This window comes from Podarcis cretensis (genome assembly GCF_951804945.1).
Source record: "Podarcis cretensis genome assembly, chromosome: 8".
In the NCBI taxonomy this organism is placed as follows: Eukaryota; Metazoa; Chordata; class Lepidosauria; order Squamata; family Lacertidae; genus Podarcis; species Podarcis cretensis.
The window spans coordinates 25,216,506-25,236,119 of record NC_137177.1 but is presented as its reverse complement, the minus strand read 5'-3'; the positions used below and the strand labels follow the sequence as shown (position 1 = coordinate 25,236,119).

Sequence of the window (19,614 nt, the reverse complement as noted above, 5' to 3'; positions counted from 1 at the left end):
GCAAAAAAGTATGAGTTATAGGCACCTCATTAAACATATACCTTAAGGCTACATTCAATAAAAGAAAGTGATTTAAAGATATGGTGATGTAATTAAAATAATGTATTTTCTGTCTGAAAGAAATAGGTTACATTTAAGCCAGATTTGCTGTAACTAAAGAGAAACAAAAATTAACAGCTAAAAATGTCATTAACTATGCGTATTGAAATGACATTTTAATATATACATTGTTTATATGCACCCTGTTGTTACTGGTTTTGGCTTTGGGAACAATTTTATATTTTTTATTTTATCAATTGATAATGATGTTGGTCTTATAATAGTCTACTTACTTAAACAAAAAAGAATGAGATTGGTCTAACTATATGATGAATACAATATAAATTACCGTATTTTTCCGTGTATGACTAGGTTATTTTCCTGAAAAATTAAGCTTAAAAATTGGGTTGTCTTATACATGGGGGCAATTCCCCCCATTTCCTCAATTTGGAGTCCCAAAAAAGAGTCTTATACATGGGCAGGTCTTATAGATGGAAAAATACGGTAACTCTCTACATGGATGTCAGATAAAGGTGTATCTGTTTTGAAATTTTAATAAACTTGTGTAGACATAGTAAATATATGCAAGCAACTATGACTTTATAAAGAAATTATGTGTATGTTTAAAGAAAATAACAAAAAATTATTGATAAAAATAAATAAATTATGCCTATATCTAAGCATATTTTCATGTGTACTTTACTTGGATTCATTCTTCTGTTCTGGATCAAAAATCTTCACCAATAGCATGTGGACAAAACAGAAAATTGTACCCAACTGTACAAAGTTTGCTTAGGAGGAAATGTGTAGCATTACAGTTAGTAATCATACAGCATGAGTTCATTTTTGTTCATAAATCCTTGTTTAAAATCACAAAACTTGGCAGTATATTCAATAATCTGCATAGAGACAATACAACCAGGTTAACTTAGATGGTGCCAATCTAAGTATCAGGAATGGCCAGAGAAGTCCAGCAATGTCACCTTCCTGACATCAGTGTCATGTAGCAGCAATATCAGTGTCAGGAAGGTGAATCTGCCCCAGTGCATAAATTTATATAAGCTTAAATGGTTTTCAAACAGTGCACTTATCCCTCTTGTGTGAATTTAATAGCAGTAAATAGTCCTAGCAATGTCTTACAAATGTAAAAGTAACAAGAATTAGTAATAAGAAATTGCATCTGACCACCAGAAACAACAGAAAGTTGCTAGCTAATGTTCTCCCCTTTTCCAGTGAAAATTCAAGATTGCTAACATGAGTTGATGTTAATGCATTCCATAATTACCGTATTTTTCGCTCTATAACACGCACCTGACCATAACACGCACATCGTTTTTAGAGGAGGAAAACAAGGGAAAAAACATTCTGAATGAAACAGTGGATGTATCATTTTTGTGCTTCATGCTGTGGCCACAGACATGTGATCTGATGGTGAATTTGGGGTGACCCAATGCAAAAATCCTGAGAATCCCTGTGGATCCATGCTTTGTAACCACGTTTTTGCACCATTGCAGCCCCAGGCAACAGTGGGTGCGTGATTTTTTGGGGGCAGGCTGTAGCCATGGACATGCTATGTGCTCTGATGGTGAATTTGGGCTGACCCAATGCAAAGATCCTGAGGATCCATGTGGATCCATGTTTTGTAACCACATTTTTGCACCATTGCAGCCCCAGGCAACAGTGGGTGTGTGATTTTTGGGGGGCAGGCTGTAGCCATGGACATGCTATGTGCTCTGATGGTGAATTTGGGCTGACCCAATGCAAAGATCCTGAGGATCCATGTGGATCCATGTTTTGTAACCACGTTTTTGCACCATTGCAGCCCCAGGCAACAGTGGGTGCGTGGTTTTTGGGGGGCAGGCTGTAGCCATGGACATGTTATGTGATCTGATGGTGAATTTGGGGTGACCCAATGCAAAGATCCCGAGGATCCATGTAGATCCATGTTTTGTAACCACGTTTTTGCACCATTGCAGCCCCAGGCAACAGTGGGTGCATGATTTTTGGGGGGCAGGCTGTAGCCATGGACATGCTATGTGATCTGATGGTGAATTTGGGCTGACCCAATGCAAAGATCCTTAGGATCCATGTGGATCCATGCTTTTTAACCACATTTTTGCACCATTGCAGCCCCAGGCAACAGTGGGTGCGTGATTTTTGGGGGGCAGGCTGTAGCCATGGACATGCTATGTGATCTGATGGTGAATTTGGGCTGACCCAATGCAAAGATCCTGAGGATCCATGTGGATCCATGCTTTTTAACCCCTATTTAAGTGGGGAGGGAAGGAAAAACACAGAAGGGACAAGGAGCAGGAGAGGGGTGTGCAGAGAAGCAGCTGGCTAAGAATACAGGAGAGGGGTAGGGAGGAAAGGAAGGCAAAAGTTTTCCCTCACCTACCCACCCAAGCCAGCCAGCTCGCGCGCTCTCTCTCTCTCTCCCTCCTGCATGTTTTCAGCTTTCCCCTCTGCTTGCCTGGAGGGGAGGGGCTTTCCCTGCTCTTTGTTCTGTTTGAGCAAACACAGCAAGGAAACAGAGGTGGGTGGACAGTAAGACCCTGAGGCAGAATGCCGGAAAGCAGCCGCTTCCTCTTTTCAAGTTTCCCTTCTAGGAGACGCGCGATTTTATTTTTGCCTGCTTTTTTTTGCCTCCCCTCGCACCAATTGGCTCCAGGGACCACACATTCGCTCAATAACACGCACAGACATTTCCCCTTCCTTTTTAGGAGAAAAAATGTGCGTGTTATAGAAGGAAAAATACGGTACATAAAATATTCTATCCCAGCAAACCTGTTCCAGAAACAATGTCTTGCCCACAAGATTGCTCTGGGTGCAAAATATTGGACAAAAGACATAATTTGGAAAATTGTGCACTCCAGTCCCCCCCCCCCCAGTGTGGTAGAACAGGAGTCCTGATGGTTGAAACCACAATGTTTCAAAGTTCAAAGTCGCGCTCTTGTTTTACTGTTTCTGTTCCTAAGGACAAATATAAACAGTGACTGTAAATAATGGTAAATGAATAAAAATTACAAGCAGTTCAAATGTTTCACCAGATTGCAAGCTACTACAAAGACCCATTCTTGCTACACGTAACTGAAGCATTTTAATTTTTTTATGTTGGCTTCATGCTCTTGTTCCATTATATAGTCTATGAGTCTAAGGCTCACCTTCAGTACCACAAGCAGTTATGGTATTGGGCACAGAAGAAGTAGACAAGTTAAGGGCTGAACTGGTATTGATTGATGATGCAGAGAGAGCTTTTGTAGCCTTTGCTTCAACTTCTGTAATTATTTCCAGTGTCCCAAACTCAGTTAAACGAAACTGCAGGGAAGAAAAAGTGAATGGAGTAAACATGTAACAAAAGAGACTTTTGAAGGAAAGGAAACAGTATATGAGAGTCAACAAGGAAACAAGGTAGACTGGAGTAAAAAGGAACTAATAGCAAAGAAAATGCATTAAATACTGCATTGACAATAATCTCTAGGGCATCGTTAGTACAGCACAGACACAGATTAAATGAGTACTCATTTCTTTCAATGTACATACAGAAAGACATCATCGGTAAACATGATTCAGACCTATGAAACATATAAAAATATAATGAGGAATGATTACATACACAGTCTAAGATCTACAAAACTATAGTGCTGTTTGAGGGAGAGTAAGCACTCCTTAATAATGTTATCTGCTTAGAGTCAAAATCTAAAAAGTGAAAACCATGGTTGCCAGTATCTGCTGCTTTGGAGGGATGGAGGGATGTCTCAGCACATCAAGCTGGTACTGGCATACACCTATAGTGCTAGAGCACCAACCCCCTAAATGGTTCATGCAATTATAACCTAGAAGGAGAATGTCTCTGAATAGTTCAGGAAGTGATGTGTACATTATTTGAATTTCAAAAAAAGCAAGGTACATGGGTACTAGTAAACATTTCTGCTGTATCATCCAGTTTATGTTTATTCAGTCCCCATAAGCACTTAACCAGTATCTGCCACAATTCACCAAACTACTCAACAGACAGGGTTCAATCCAGTTAGTGGTAAACACCAAGACTGATATCCGCTAGTAGAGTAGACCCAATAAAATCAATGGACTTAAGCAATTTCAATGGGTCTACTCAAAGTATGGGACGCGGGTGGCGCTGTGGGTTAAACCACAGAGCCTAGGACTTGCTGATCAGAAGGTCGGTGGTTCGAATCCCCGCGACGGGGTGAGCTCCCGTTGCTCGATCCCTGCACGTCAAAAGTGCAAGTAGATAAATAGGTACCGGTCTGGCGGAAAGGTAAACAGCATTTTTGTGTGCTGCTCTGGTTCGCCAGAAGCAGCTTAGTCATGCTGGCCACATGACCCGGAAGCTGTACACCGGCTCCCTCAGCCAATAAAGCGAGATGAGTGCCACAACCCCAGAGTCGTCCGCGACTGGACCTAATGTTCAGGGGTCCCTTTACCTTACTCAAAGTATGACTTCGCTGGTAAAGGTAAAGGGACCCCTGAACATTAGGTCCAGTCGCGGACGACTCTGGGGTTGTGGCACTCATCTCGCTTTATTGGCTGAGGGAGCCGGCGTACAGCTTCCGGGTCATGTGGTCAGCATGACTAAGCTGCTTCTGGCGAACCAGAGCAGCGCACGTAAACGCCGTTTACCTTCCCACTGGAGCAGTACCTATTTATCTACTTGCACTCTGATGTACTTTCGAATTGCTAGGTTGGCAGGAATAGGGACCAAGCAACGGGAGCTCACCCCATCAAACCGCCGACCTTCAGATCAGCAAGCCCTGGGCTCTGTGGTTTAACCCACAGCACCACCCGCACCCTTATGACTTAGCTGGATATCACCCTAAATCCCAATGAATTCAGTGTGAAATATTTAAGCATGTACCTAACTATCCAACTGAAATCACTGATGTCAGAAGGGCTTCTTTTTGACTAGATGTTGCTCACAGTACACTTGCATCTCCATGTATTTAGAGATTCACCCATTACAGAGGGCAGAACAGTATTTTAAAACACATAAAAAGGACTATAATGCAAGACCCTTAAAAAACAAGTGAAGATTTGTTAAGCATTCTTAAGCATTTTATAAATAAAATATTTTATCATTTGTTTTGTAATCAAATTGAGCCATTCTTACAAATCCGAGAATACAGCATTGTTTTTACTTGACTGAGAAAAAATGCAAACCAGCCAACATGCTGATCAATAATTATAGATTGTCACAACTATGTTGTTACTTTTTAAATGGAAGCGCAACAAAAGAATGATCTAAGTGTTTATAGACACAAACGTAGGTGGTTACAATGTGAACCTCACTACAGTTGTTATGTGTCATTAAAGGCAAGATGATATGACTACGGCTGGGTGATATCAGCTTTTCAACATTGTGGTGTATCACTAGCCAAACATTGTGGTTTGGTGATATACTGCAATGTTGGAAAAACAAGCTGCATTGGCCTCTGCCCATGAGGCACCTGGTGAAACTGCTCCCACTATCATCTCAGGAACTGAGGTGGATTCACCCAGGCGCTCATGGGCTGGGACAATGCAGTTTGCTTGCGCAACTCAGCTAGACAGGGGACAGGTTCCCTCTCCCCAGCTGAGACAGCCCTCAGTCGAGCAGTTTAAAGATGGAGAGGGAGGGAAAGTTTCTCCCTTTGCATTGTATGAGGGCAGAGTGTGATGGCAGTTTCACTCAGCGATATATCGCTGGTAAAACTGCCACCACTCCTGAGTCCCTCTGCTAGCAGTGCCACTGGAGGCAGGAACTCTAGTGGACACTGGTAGCAGAGAGACTCAGGAGCGATGGCGGTGCCACCAGAGATATACCACTAAGTGAAGCTCCTCATACCGGTCCTGGGAGATATATTGATATATCGCCAAGGCCTAGATATGTCATACTGGGCAGACTTTCATATTGATGATGAAGTAGTGGTTATTTTATTAGAACATTACTCTTGGGGAGGCATGTAACTTGTATCTTTAAAAATCATACCAACAATGACTGACAATTTTTCTGATTGCAATGTTGCCCATTCTCAATTTCTGAAAAGAGAGAATTCAAATCATCCTTAAAATCACACCCCATGGGCTATGTGCCCACACTAGAACCCAAGAGAGGAAAAGAGAATAAAAGATCAGGGGTAAGGAAAATGCCCTCTGAGCATGATGCAACACAGTTATTACTTCACAGGGTCTTCATCCTTAAAGCTATTTATCATATTAAATCCTTCAATAGTTTATAGCACTTTGAGATTTTTAAAAAGACAGCTAACACATTTAATTAAAAAATAAATAAATAACATTATGGAGATCAGTTAGCAGGTGGGATGGGGATAAATCTGTAATGAAAAAGTCTATATAAAAGAGGCATTCCAACAAACCATATTTGCCTAAAACTCTCAAATTAGATGCAGATTAACTGCAAAGTTGAGCTATTCTCTCCTCCCAAAAGCTGGAGCTAAGGCCCTGTTCCTCAACAGGTGGCCCACAAGCCAAACCAGTCTTCAGACCAGCCTCTCTGATCAGCACAACCAGCCACAGTTTCTTTTGCTCTCCTTCCTATTGTCACCATGCAATTCTCTGTTGTCCTTTTGGCTGCCAGCAACCAGCCTTGGGTTCCAAGTTTTCTTATAACACACAGGTGTGTAAGAAAACATCTTGGAAGAGGCTTAGATGTCACCAGGTCCAGACAAGGTAGCACAGTTCTTTCCCCCCTGCTGCAGTTTTGTTCTACTACAGTTATTATTCTGCAGTACTGGAACCCAAGGAGTCATGGCTAAGAAGAGAGCTTTCCTCTGTCTCACAAATTAGTTAAAACAGGGTGATTATCTTTAGTAAGTGTACTTATGTGGCTGAAAATATATTAAATTAGTTCTCTGTTTTGGTGCATAAACAGTGAGTTATACTTCTTCACTGACATTTTATTTCCAGAAACTCCAGATTCACTGCATAGCAGGAAAAACAAATAGCTAAATCAGCAGGCAAGCAGAAATCTTAGCAAAATTTAACTTAGTTTGGTGGTGGCATCTCAAGTTTGCTTTTGCCACCAGAGCTCCAATTAATGCCAGAGGGCAATACATTTCACAGCACGTCTTTTCTCTACCCTGACAAAAGAACATTTGGTAACTCTTACTAAGTTAGGGCCTTTGCTTACCCTATCTCTTATTTTTTTTCCTTACTTGTATGTTGCTACCCGGCAAGGTGGCAATGCCGTCTTTCCAGTCTAAGGCACCCATTACATCGAAGTCTGCAGTCTGGGCGATGGCTGGTTTTTTCTCCGATATATTCTGTTCCATCTTTCAGCTTAGTCTTTGATTTTTTTAAAAAAAAAATTAAGAAACAAAACTAGGCTTGAAAACAAAACAAAAAGGCACAGAATCAACAGGCCAGTTGTGTACATTTTAAGAACAATTTTAGGGGGGGGGGAGGCTTTGAAACATGAAAAAATGTCATCCTTCAATAAGGTGCATCTTCACACTGAAGCAATTGGTGTAAAAGAAACAGTGTTTTGTGACTTAACTGTGTGCTGCCTACCTGCGTATTTGTACAGTTCTTACCTTATTGTGAGAGAAGAGGTCTCTATACTTAATTTTTTAGGAAATAGCCATGACTTAAAGAAAAATCATAGGCTTTGCTGAGAGAAGGCCTGTGACATCTCAGAGGAAGTATCAGAACCCAGGAAGCTGCCTTATACTAGTCAGACTATTTGTTCATTGAGCCTAGCACTGTCTGCTTTGACTAGCTGCAGAGTTCTAGGCAGAAGTCTATCACATCACCTGCTATTTCATCTTTCTAAATGGAGACTTGTGGATTGCACCAGGGACCTTGTGCTCTGCCACTGTACTATGGTCCCTCCCAAATCTCTAGTTAAAAGGCTCTCAAGTAGCAGGCCTGAAAAAATCACTGCCTGTTATCTAGATAAGGAATTGTTGTCAGGGTGACAGTGCTGGGATAGTTGAACAGTTGGTCTGACTTGGTATAAGCAGATCCTTATACCTATACTACTATTACTGTTGTTGTCAAGTCATTTCTATACCACAAACACATATAAAAAACATATGCATGTGGTGTAGAGAATATCAATTAAAACCAAAACAAAATAACAAAATCAAGCAGAATGCATTAAAGAAATGGGTTTACAAAAATGGTTCATCTGACTATAAATCATGAAATGAAAGCCATATATCTTTTTCATAAGAAGGCTTGCTGAAATAACCAAGACTTAAGCTGACACTCAAAGTTCATTACCGACAATGCTGACTTCATTGTTAGGTAGAGTGTTCTATAATGCTGGTGATCCCATGCTAAATGCATAATTTGTTGAGGACAGCCAGGCACCATCAAATGATTGTAGATTGGGCAGAAGTATAAGGAAATATTTTAAGTACACTGGTTCCAAGTGTACTTAAGGAGGCAGTGGAAGACAGGAGTGCCTGGTGTGCTCTGGTCCATGGGGTCACGAAGAGTCGGACACGACTAAACAACAACAGCCCCAAGTTACTTAGGGCTTTATATACTATTAGTAAGATTTGAATATAGTTGGTAGCAAATGCCTTGAAACAGCTGGGCCTCAGAATTCTGTATCATCTGCAGCTTCTAAACTAATCTCATGGGTAGCCCCTTACACCAAGTGGATTATAATAGTCTAGGTTATCAGTGCTTGAATTCCCATAGTCAAACTACCCTGTAATTGGAAAGTAAAATAATAAAATACATTTTTTTCTTGCTGATTCAGAAAGGTCATATTGCACATAGTGGCCAAAACAGCATCACTGACCATATTACATGTGTGGGAAACAAAACAGCTTTGACCATATCATTGTAGAAGTGTTTTTCACACAATAAAATGAACAAGAGTTCTGAGACGTATTTTGTTTTTATTAAATAATTAATAAAACTTACTTTTTAAAAATATTTTATGACCACAGACAAACACCCTTCTTGTTTTTAAAACATAACAAGTTCATGATTAGCCCATTCTACAAAAAAAGTATGATACATGTGTTAGTTGTGGTTTTCGTGCTATGGCTTATCACACCTACCAAGGTACGAAATGACTAAAATTCACTTTGAATGGTTGGTGACCCTTTTCTGTGGCACTTAATATCATTTTATACCTTAGTTTGAAACAGACCAAAATTAGCTTTATTTTGATACCCAAATAAGCCCAATTGGTTTAAAAATAAGCAAAACAGGAGTTTTTTTCTAAACCGACACAGAAGTTGCATTAGCCTAAATCACATGAAAAAATTTTAAAAATTAAAATTTCTCCGATTTTGGACCAAAAAATCTTTTAAACATAAAAAAGGTTATCTCATAGGTATCTCTACACATTAAAATTTTTTGAAGAAAATCTGAGTCGTCAGAGTGCATGGCACCAGGTGATTTGGCATGGAATGACCCCCCTACTGAACATCTTCCAATATCACAGTGAACACTCACATTATAGAGAGCTTATAACCCACCTACGCTCAGTAGCCAGAAGCCTCACAGTCAGACACTGGAGAGACCTGTCAGGGGTGAACAAGGACCAGTGGGAAACAGCCTTACTAGCAAAGCTAACCAATAAACTGAAACTGGCACAGGGACAAATAGAAGAGGATGCCTTCACCCCAGTATGGCTCCCCTTTTTCACGTACAAAACCAAACAAGAACCCACCAACAGCACACGAATCACTCTGGCTTACTTGACCCAACAAGCCCATCCCCCCTCACAAAGGCAAACAAACCCCATTGCAGCCAACTAACCATACCCTGGGCCCCCAACCTCTTTCACTACCAAGGAAACGTAACAAGCGAACAGAAAGAGAAGCTATTTAGAAAACACTAATGTCCCATAACAAATGTAACTGATCTGTAGAAAAGACTGTACAACTTGAGAAAAGAGGCATGTACTTTTGTAAACCAAGAAAAACTTTAATAAAAATAGATAAACTTCAGTAAGTCTACTTTGCGTAACAGTGAACACTACTCTTAGATTCTTTTCAGATATGCCTCCAACTATAAATAAGGATGGGAAGAGTATGGGAATTATGGATATACTGGTCTCTATTTCATATTTTTGAATAAACAAAGCAAGAACTTGCGCATATTTGCACAAACTTCAATTTTATAGCTCACGGATAATTGTCATGTGGGGAGCCAACAGGAGTTCCAGCTATATTTTTATTCACTTCCCCCTAACAGCTGTTTCATGCTGCAGAATAAAGGACTCCAATTCTATAACATAATGGGAACTTTTGCTGGATTACTTTAATAATTACATAGCTGTTCCACAAAAAATATATTAAATTATGTAATACTTCTAACATTTAACAATGAAGGTTACAAAAAAATATATCTTTGCAGAGAATTTTTAACCATTTTCCTCCTCAAAACTATGCTAGACTAATCTAGGCAGGAAAATATTGACAGTCAATTCAGTTCAACCCATAACCAGTGAAAACAAATTGCTCTGGGGAAATCACACTGCCATTTCATTTGTATGGTTCTTTTAAAAAAACAATACAAGACAAAACAATCCATTGGCAGAACTTCATGCCATTTGATTTAATAAAGGAAACCTTTTGAGAGGCAGTAAGTCGGTTGCCTTGAAGAATCATTTATGATTCAAGCTGCTATAGTGAACTCTCTGATTAACTCCTTTGTGGACAAACAGTTAAAACAGTCACAGCAAAAAACTCCTTAATAAGTCTAAGGCTTCTAGCAAGTACCACCTCCAGCAATGGCATCTGAAGGCATCACACTTCATCCTGAGGCAGTCTTTAGGGTCACTTCCAGACTATCTGTTGATTACACTTTCATCCTAGTTTGTTTGCACTAAGCTAGCAAAGAGATTATATGATGCCTGCTGCTTATTGAGCTTTGGTTTGTGTGTAGGTTATACTGCTTCCTGTCAACTGATTGTCATTCTGTATTTTCTAGTCCAGCTTGTTGTGCCAGAGTGCTTTAATCCACTTCAATAGTGCAAACCTAAATGTTTTCTTTAATGTACATGAAAACATGTTATAGTCTGTAGGGTTTTTTAATTTCACACTAACTTGAGATGTGAATTCATCTAAGAGATTTGTACATTATTAGAAAAGTAAAATAAACACTTTAGACTTGTTAATTATAGACCAAAGTCATATGAACAGTCAATGCCACCACCAAGCAAACCCTTCCTCACAAGTTATTTGCAAAGATTCCAGCACCTGAGTAATTGCTGTTGCTTTTAAACTTAGAAAACTACAAAATTTTAGAACACTCAAATTCTGCTTTTAACTGTTACCTAATTTAACAGTTTATAGCTCATAAATAAACACTGCATAAATAAATACTGTTACAGCTGTTAAATGCTTTCTAGTCCCTTGCCTCTCAAAAAAAGTCACTCACAAGGTACAGCTCATACACTGTTCCTCACTCTGCCTCATTCTTGTCCTTTGCCTTGTGTCTCAGCCTTGATATTCACTTCTGTGTCCACATCACCTTAACCTATGGGCTGCATTTGGAGAAATTGTATTATCTAACTTCCCTAGATGCTGTCCTTTTTTTCTCAATGGTCAGGTACACAGTCAGGGTCAGGGAATGCTCCTGGACCCAGCACCGTCTAGGGAGATGCAAGTGATGGAGGTTGCTTGGGCTGGTTTTGCAACCATGGCCTTACCTAGGGAAGACTGACCTAGCCACAGATTTAAATCTTTTAAATAAATGAATGAAACACTAGCCTTTGATTTACAACGGCAATACCATTATATTGTGCTATTATAAAACAACATTTATACAATATACCGTATTTTTCACTCTATAACACGCACCCGACCATAACACGCACATAGTTTTTAGAGGAGGAAAACAAGAAAAAAAAATCTAAACGAAACAGTGGATGTATGATTTTTGTGGTTCATGCTGTGGCCACTTTGCTCCTTTAAAGCAATCAGGCTCTGCTTTTCTCCCTCCTTCCCGCTCATCCCCAGCTTAGCGAGCTGAAAAACTTTGCTGCTATGTAGCGAGCTGAGTGGGGAGGACAGAGGGACAGAGACCCTGCTTGCTTTAAAGGAGCCAACCGGACAGGAGCCGCTTACACTCGTGTAAGCGGCTCCTCTCCTCTCCCGCTTTGCTCCTTTAAAGAAGCAAGCTCTCTGTCCCTCTCTCCCACCCACTCAGCGGCTCTTCTCCCGCTTTGCTGTTTCAAAGCGAGCCACGGAGGAGGGAAGGAAGGGAAACCATGGATCCTCTGCTCACGACTGCAGCAGATCCCCCCGCCACCCATAGGCATTCCCTCCATAACACGCACAGACATTTCCCCTTACTTTCTAGGAGGAAAAAAGTGAGTGTTATGGTGCAAAAAATACGGTACCTAGTTCTATGGGTAGGGGAAGCATAAGCATCTCTCACATTAAAATACAGTACTGTACAAGTTGTCAACACTTTGAAGGTCTTTCCTGTAAGTTAACAGTTGGCCATCTGTTCAGTGGTGTACCATATGATATGTGAACTCCTCATGTACATCAATTCTGATCTGAAATGGCAATTCACATGCAGAAGTCTGTTTCTGACTGCCCTTGATGGGCATAGTGTATCTTATATTCAACAAAACAACAGGAAAACACCTGTGGTGACAGTTTCATGCAGGGGTTCTGTTCCTGGCCATCGCACACGTTAGCAAAGCACACATAAGTCCACCCTGCCCCATTGTGCTCCATCCCCACTTCACACACTCCCATTATGCCCCCATTATGCTCTCTTACAAAAGGACCCACGCATCAGGGATTGAGCATCAACTGGACGCGAGCAAAATTGTTGCCACCTGTATTACTAACTGTATTACTAACTGCTCATTATACAACATAATCCAAACTTACAAAACAGTTGGCATACTTAGTCAAACCACAAGCCCATCTAATGGCCAATATTATATTTCTCCATGTGCTGACAGTATCTAAGGATATATCTAAATGCATAATCTGTCAAACAGATATTCCCGGCTATGAGAATGGCATCGGAGAGTGCCGGCTGTACCGTGCTCTGCAACCCAGTGTCCTGCCACTTGCACCTTGATGCAAGTCGGCATTCTCGGACAATCTGCGGGTCTACGAAACAGTCCTCCCCCAATCTGGGGAGTCTGCCACGGCTAATTACCCCCATATCAGCCCTGAATTACCGGCACGGCTGGGGTCCAGTCGTATGGGAGTCAGCCATTTCCCACAGGAAGCTCTCCTTTTACATTATCTTAACATTACATGCACAAATTGTTAGAAGCAGATCAAACATGAAGTCTTCCTATCAACTCTCTTGCGGTAGCTCTATGCCAGCTCAGTGGGCAAAGTTTTCCTAGGATCAGTACTGTACAATGTTGCCAGCTCATGCTACATACATTGATAAAAAGAGACTTAGTGGCATCACCGTCAATTTAGGAACTTCCTGTACTGTCAAAAGTGGTGCTGAAGAGGAACTTTTGAAGAAACATGCAAAGGAATGCTGGAGTGATTTCCCCCTTTTATTTGTAGTATCTTAACTAATAATAGGAAAATATGGGGGGGGGGGGAATTCTTATGGCAGAAGGCTTTGATGATCTGGGCCATGGGTAGGCAAACTAAGGCCCAGGGGCCAGATCCAGCCCAATCGCCTTCTAAATCCGGCCCGCGGATGGTCCAGGAATCAGCGTGTTTTTACATGAGTAGAATGTGCCCTTTTATTTAAAATGCATCTCTGGGTTATTTGTGGGGCCTGCCTGGTGTTTTTACATGAGTAGAATGTGTGCTTTTATTTAAAATGCATCTCTGGGCTATTTGTGGGGCATAGGAATTCGTTCATTTCCCCCCAAAAAATATAGTCCGGCCCCCCACAATGTCTGAGGGACAGTGGACTGGCCCCCTGCTGAAAAAGTTTGCTGACCCCTGATCTGGGCTAACAGCCAAGGTGGCATATAAGGGGATACTGCAATGTAATATAATAATAGTAACATACGTTTTTCACATTGACAAGCCATATCTCTAACTATGGTAATGTATCATTTTTATGCAATAGTAGCCACTGAATATAGTCAAGGTCACGACCTCTCCATGTTTTACAGAAAAAGTTATCATGGAGTTTTTGTCAAGGACAATATACGTATTGAAATGAAGCCTGCAACATCTATAACAGAATATTGTGAAGGAACAATCTTTCTTTAGAGACAACAGCCTGCTGCTTGAAAGCTAAAATATATATTTAATGAGATTTAATGGGTCTATTCTCCTTTTTTTAAAAACTATAAAATGCTCTCTGTATGAACTACATTCTACAGAATTTCCAGATTATCACAATTAATCTTGTTTCTTTTATTTTCCTTTTGTACCTTTCTCTTCCACAAAGATAGGGATCAACATTTTGCTCCAATGCAAACAGCAGGCATTTTAAAGTCAGCTGCCCCTATCCCGAATAAAGAGTTTGCCTCAAGCCAGAAATAAACATTTCCTTTGTAGAAACCTTTGATGGCTACCTTGCTTGCAAACAACATGCTTTCTTCTCAAATGCCTCAGTAGGGTTGTTTATATTGTTTATCTAGTAGCAGACTGCCTGTTTGAACTTATGATCTGAAAATACCTTTCTTTTCAATAAACACCTGCATAAATTCTTTTTCTGTTCTATTCTAGTCATCCCGTTTTTTCTGTCCCCTACAACCTCCACTTCCTAAAAATGGGAATATCAGTGAAGAAAAATATACTTGGTGACCAGGGCACAGTGCAGAGATAAAAGAAGAACTGATAGTGCAGCTGATGTTTTCAATTTGCCACTAGAAAGGCAACACATCATAACCTTATTTTCACTGCTGAAAAAGGAGATAATACCTACAATACTCAGTTTGCTAACAGAATGACTCACAACCCTTTCCATTATGATAGTCATACTCACACTTATGCTAAACGTTATAAACATGTTATATAAACTGCATGTTATAAACACATGCAAAAGTAGTTGTTTGGACACAAACTGCATCTGACCAACCCTGTAAAACAGAGGTGGGGAACCTCAGTCCTGGGGGTCAATTGCAGTCTTCCAGGCCTATCTGGCCCTCAAGACTCTACCTAGGCCATGAATCCACCCACCCCTTCCAGTCCTGCTATGCACCTTCTTAAATGTTTTTATCTGGCCTGTAATGTGTTTGAACTGTTATAATGAATGAAGAATGGAGAGATGTGTGTTGTATGGGTGTAAAACTTTGACTTTGACATGGCTGGAATGTAGCCAAACGGTACAAAAGTAAAAGTGACAGACCACTTTTGCTTCTACCTGTGCCCACCACTGGCATGTGACCCCAGAAGCTTTCATACAAATGAATATACCCCTCAGACTGAAAAGGGTTCCCTATTTCTGATGTAAGCATTGGCTTTTTGTATACAGATCTACATGGGACTTTTCAAGCCCTTACAGTCAAAGCATACAGAACTGTACATTGGATGGCACACAATTAATATGACAAAGATGGTTGTGGGAATCAGATGTGAATGAGAAGCCTAGTCATATGCATTATGGAAATTTAATCAGTGGTATCGGGAAGAAGTAATCAAGTAATCCACCATTAACCTGCTTCACACAAGTATTATTTCACTCTAGTCACAATCATTTCATCTTTGACAATTGCAGGTTAAAATGTAAGTTAAGAGAATGGCCAGTTGGTTATGATGATCAGTGTTTCAATCAACAGTAATTCCCTTAAAATTGTTTTATTACCACAAAAAGTATTACAAAAGTATTGGCTTATTCCTGAAATATACCTGTCACAACCAGGTAATATTTGCAAGGCACCTGAATGAACGGACACTTCCTGATTTTAGTGAAAACTACAAATGCCAATAGAAAATACCCTAACAAACCTGCCATCTCCAATTTAGACATTAACACTTTTATCATGGCTAAAAGATTATTGGGATACAATTCAGCCAGATAAAAACCATCATCCTGTAGCATAAGGATGTAAAGACTAGAAAGGTTAAACAGAAAGTATATGTGTAAGGAGCTAAAAGATTCCATGGCAGCTGATCAGTAGTTAAGGATAGAAGTTAACCAACTTTTAATGGTTTGGATAGAAGTGGGACAGAGTTTGGGAATTTTAAGAACAAAATGTGAGCAGTGTATAAACATAATTTGCGATAGGAGGCAGTGTGATTAAGTTGAAAACCTAATAGCAATTGTTATTTTGGAAATATTACAGGACTTCAGTTGGTAGAAATATATGCATTACTATGTACCGTATTTTTCGCCCTATAAGACACACTTTTTCCCCTCCAAAAATGAAGGGGAAATGTGTGTGCGTCCTATGGGGCGAATGCAGGCTTTCCCTGAAGCCTGGAGAGCGAGGGGGGTCGGTGCGCACCGACCCCTCTAGCTCTCCAGGCTTCAGGAAGCTATCCACTAGCCGTGGGAGACCCAGCTCTCCCAAGGCTAGCGGAGACCTTGCCAGCACCCAGAAGCTTGGGGCTTGCTGAGCTCCGCGCGCCCCAAGCTTTGGGATTAGCGCAGCACTCCGCTAGCCCTGGGAGAGCCGCGCAGCTCTCCCACGGCTAGCGGAGACCTTGCCGGCACCCAGAAGCTTGGGGCGCACTGAGCTCCACGCGCCCCAAGCTTTGGGATTAGCGCAGCGCTCTGCTAGCCCTGGGAGAGCCGCGCGGCTCTCCAACGGCTAGCGGAGACCTTTCCGGCACCCAGAAGCTTGGGGCGCGCTGAGCTCCGCACGCCCCAAGCTTTGGGATTAGCGCAGCGCTCCGCTAGCCGTGGGAGAGCCACGCGGCTCTCCCACGGCTAGCGGAGACCTTGCCGGCACCCAGAAGCTTGGGGCACACTGAGCTCCACGCGCCCCAAGCTTTGGGATTAGCGCAGCGCTCCGCTAGCCCTGGGAGAGCTGCGCGGCTCTCCCACGGCTAGCGGAGACCTTGCCGGCACCCAGAAGCTTGGGGCGCGCTGAGCTCCGCACGTCCCAAGCTTCGGGATTAGCGCAGCGCTCTGCTAGCCCTGGGAGAGCCGCGCGGCTCTCCCACGGCTAGCAGAGACCTTGCCAGCACCCAGAAGCTTGGGGCGCGCTGAGCTCAGCACGCCCTAAGCTTCGGGCTTAGCGCAGCGCACCTGGGGGGGAAATAATTTTTTTCCCCTTTATTTCCCCCCCAAAAAAACTAGGTGCGTCCTATGGGCCGGTGCCTCCTATGGGGCGAAAAATACGGTATATTTCACTGCCCTTGACATTTTAATATCACATAATTAAAATGCTGAAATTTAATAGTATTCTTTGATGCGCACCAAACTTGATTGTCTACCTTATCAGAAGTGATCAAACATTAAGGTTAAGGGATGACTTTCACTTACTAACATACTTCAGAAACAGACAGATTTTAATTTGAAAGCAAGTTAGTAACACAAAAGTATGTTTCTTTCCGGACAATAAGAACGTAAGAGTGCAGAATTAGGCATGTCATGGCCCACTAAAATCAATGAGATTAGGTGCACAAAACTCAGTTATAGGATTGGGCTATGCTACACCAAAAACTAAAACCATGAGTTAATATATACCGGTAGTTGAACACCACATTCTCTTATTATTTCATCTAACTGATGTGCTAAAATAACCTTATATTCAGTACACTTAAAATAATTCTAAGCTTGGAAGGTCATTATAACTCTTTATCCAAAGCTCAATTGTACTATTTTGAGTAAGGGAACAAAGTTCTTTGCTCTACCCCTAGGTCTGAAGGTCTTTCTGACCCAATATAACTACTGACAATCATGTCGTTTATGATAGGTTGAGCTACTTCAGGCTACTTGGAAGCCCTTTCTGAGTCTACTGAACCAAAAACCAACTTCCCAGCCACCAGTAATGACAATATCTTTATCTCGTCAAAGAGAAATGAGTAAAATAACCAGCTACTACAGTAGCCTTAATAATGTAACCTGGTAAAATACATTTAAGTGAGAAATATGCTTATTGTTAATGATAACAACTGAATGTAATGTGCTCTCCATGATAACAACTGAATGCAATGTGCTCTCATGTACATCCCATTAAAATTAACACTGTCATTTACTTCGGCAATAAAAGATAATATCATTCATAAAGCAAGAGATTCCTGCTAATCAGAGCAAATGAAAAGCAATATGCACTTTGACAATTTATACTGGAATTCTTTGGAGCTTCAAATATAGAAACCATATCTATATTTTACAAAAATCATATTTTACAAGTAGTCAGTTTTGGAAGGAAACATTTGTAGATTGAGAAATTACTCAGTTCAATGATGTCCACATATATATGTTGGTTGTTCATCCAATTCATTTCTGAAGGAAAACTGGCACTCCTTTACTGGCAATAACTGTTAGTTTCACCCATATACCCATCTCTTTTGAGTTATACATGTAATTATTTTGCTAGAACTCTCTCACTAGGTTCCAAGGCCATTCTTTTGATAATTTATGATTTGTACATATTAAACATTCCATTGCCCATCAACAGATGAAACATGGTTTTTCCTAGTCACATCATCAGAAAAAGCATAAAAGATAGATAAGAGAAAAAAGTTAACCTGACAGGAAGTATGAGTTGTTTATCACAAGTGCCCATTATCAGGTAACAGTTTCCACCACTGTATACTTTTCCATTTTTGATTATGAATAACTTGAAGGTGCTGATACAATAGCAGTATAATGTTACATTAGAAATTGAACACAAAGCCTCATCTCTCTTTCCATTCTATCCTATGCATGTTAACTGGGAAATAAGTTTAACTGCTGCTCAATGGAGCTTATTTCCAGATAAGCTCATAAAGGGCCAAAGCCATACAGCACAATCCAAAGTAAGTCTACTCAGAAGTTAAATGAGACCTCCTCCCAGGTAAGTGTGTATAAGGATTGCAGCCTCTGTCTTTCAGCTTTTGCAGTGGGGGTAGGAAGGAAACCTGTGGCCCCCTATACACTGTTGGACTCACATCAACCCCAGCCAACATGGCTGATGTCAGAAATAATGGAGGATGCAGGCTCCCCATCCCTGTACTACACAGTCCAGTATTCCATTCTTCTAATGTTTGACAAATATGCTACAAAATAAAAAAAATCCATTATTCTCAAGAATAATTCACTGACAAAAAAAACAGCTAACACTGAAACTATACTTCTAACATCTCCAAAATAACTGTATAGGTGGGAAATAATCTGAAATGATGAAATTATCATATAGCATACTATGTGAGGGATCTGAACAAAGGATGACCACATTACGATGTGCTGACTGAACACGCAGATACATAGTAACTTGTTTCAGACAGAACGCTAAACTATTATTTGTTTAGCTTAATTCTGAGTTGTTTGTACATTCAAACCCAACTAAGCTCACCAACTATGATCTGAAACCATGGTCGGAAGGTAACTTGCGTATTTCACTATGAACATGGATTCTAGGAACATGCTTCCTACCATCAATACATGGGGGGGGGGGACTTAACATAGCTATAGTTAAATAACCAAACTTTTATCAGACTAGTGTCTAATCAATCCATGGCCCCATCCAGAGAACTCTGCAACTAACTTTTCTAAATTGTAGCTACCTGCACCAACTTGCAACACAGGCTCCTCCTACAC

General features: G+C 40.9%; 1 protein-coding gene across 11 annotated transcripts in view; it reads right to left on the bottom strand.

The window, feature by feature from the left end:
• Positions 1–19,614, bottom strand: part of LOC307221483 (lethal(3)malignant brain tumor-like protein 4) — a 59,839-nt gene that overhangs the window by 36,543 nt on the left and 3,682 nt on the right. For 5 of the 11 annotated variants that reach the window (XM_079985974.1, XM_079985978.1, XM_079985984.1 and 2 more), the window contains exon 2: positions 3,204–3,357. In XM_079985974.1, coding sequence (XP_079842100.1) covers positions 3,204–3,357 — 154 coding nt within the window. Of the gene's footprint in view, positions 1–3,203; positions 3,358–4,915; positions 4,938–7,211; positions 8,097–19,614 lie in introns of those variants that run through there. The other 6 variants (XM_079985979.1, XM_079985980.1, XM_079985981.1 and 3 more) reach the window with 5 other exon arrangements.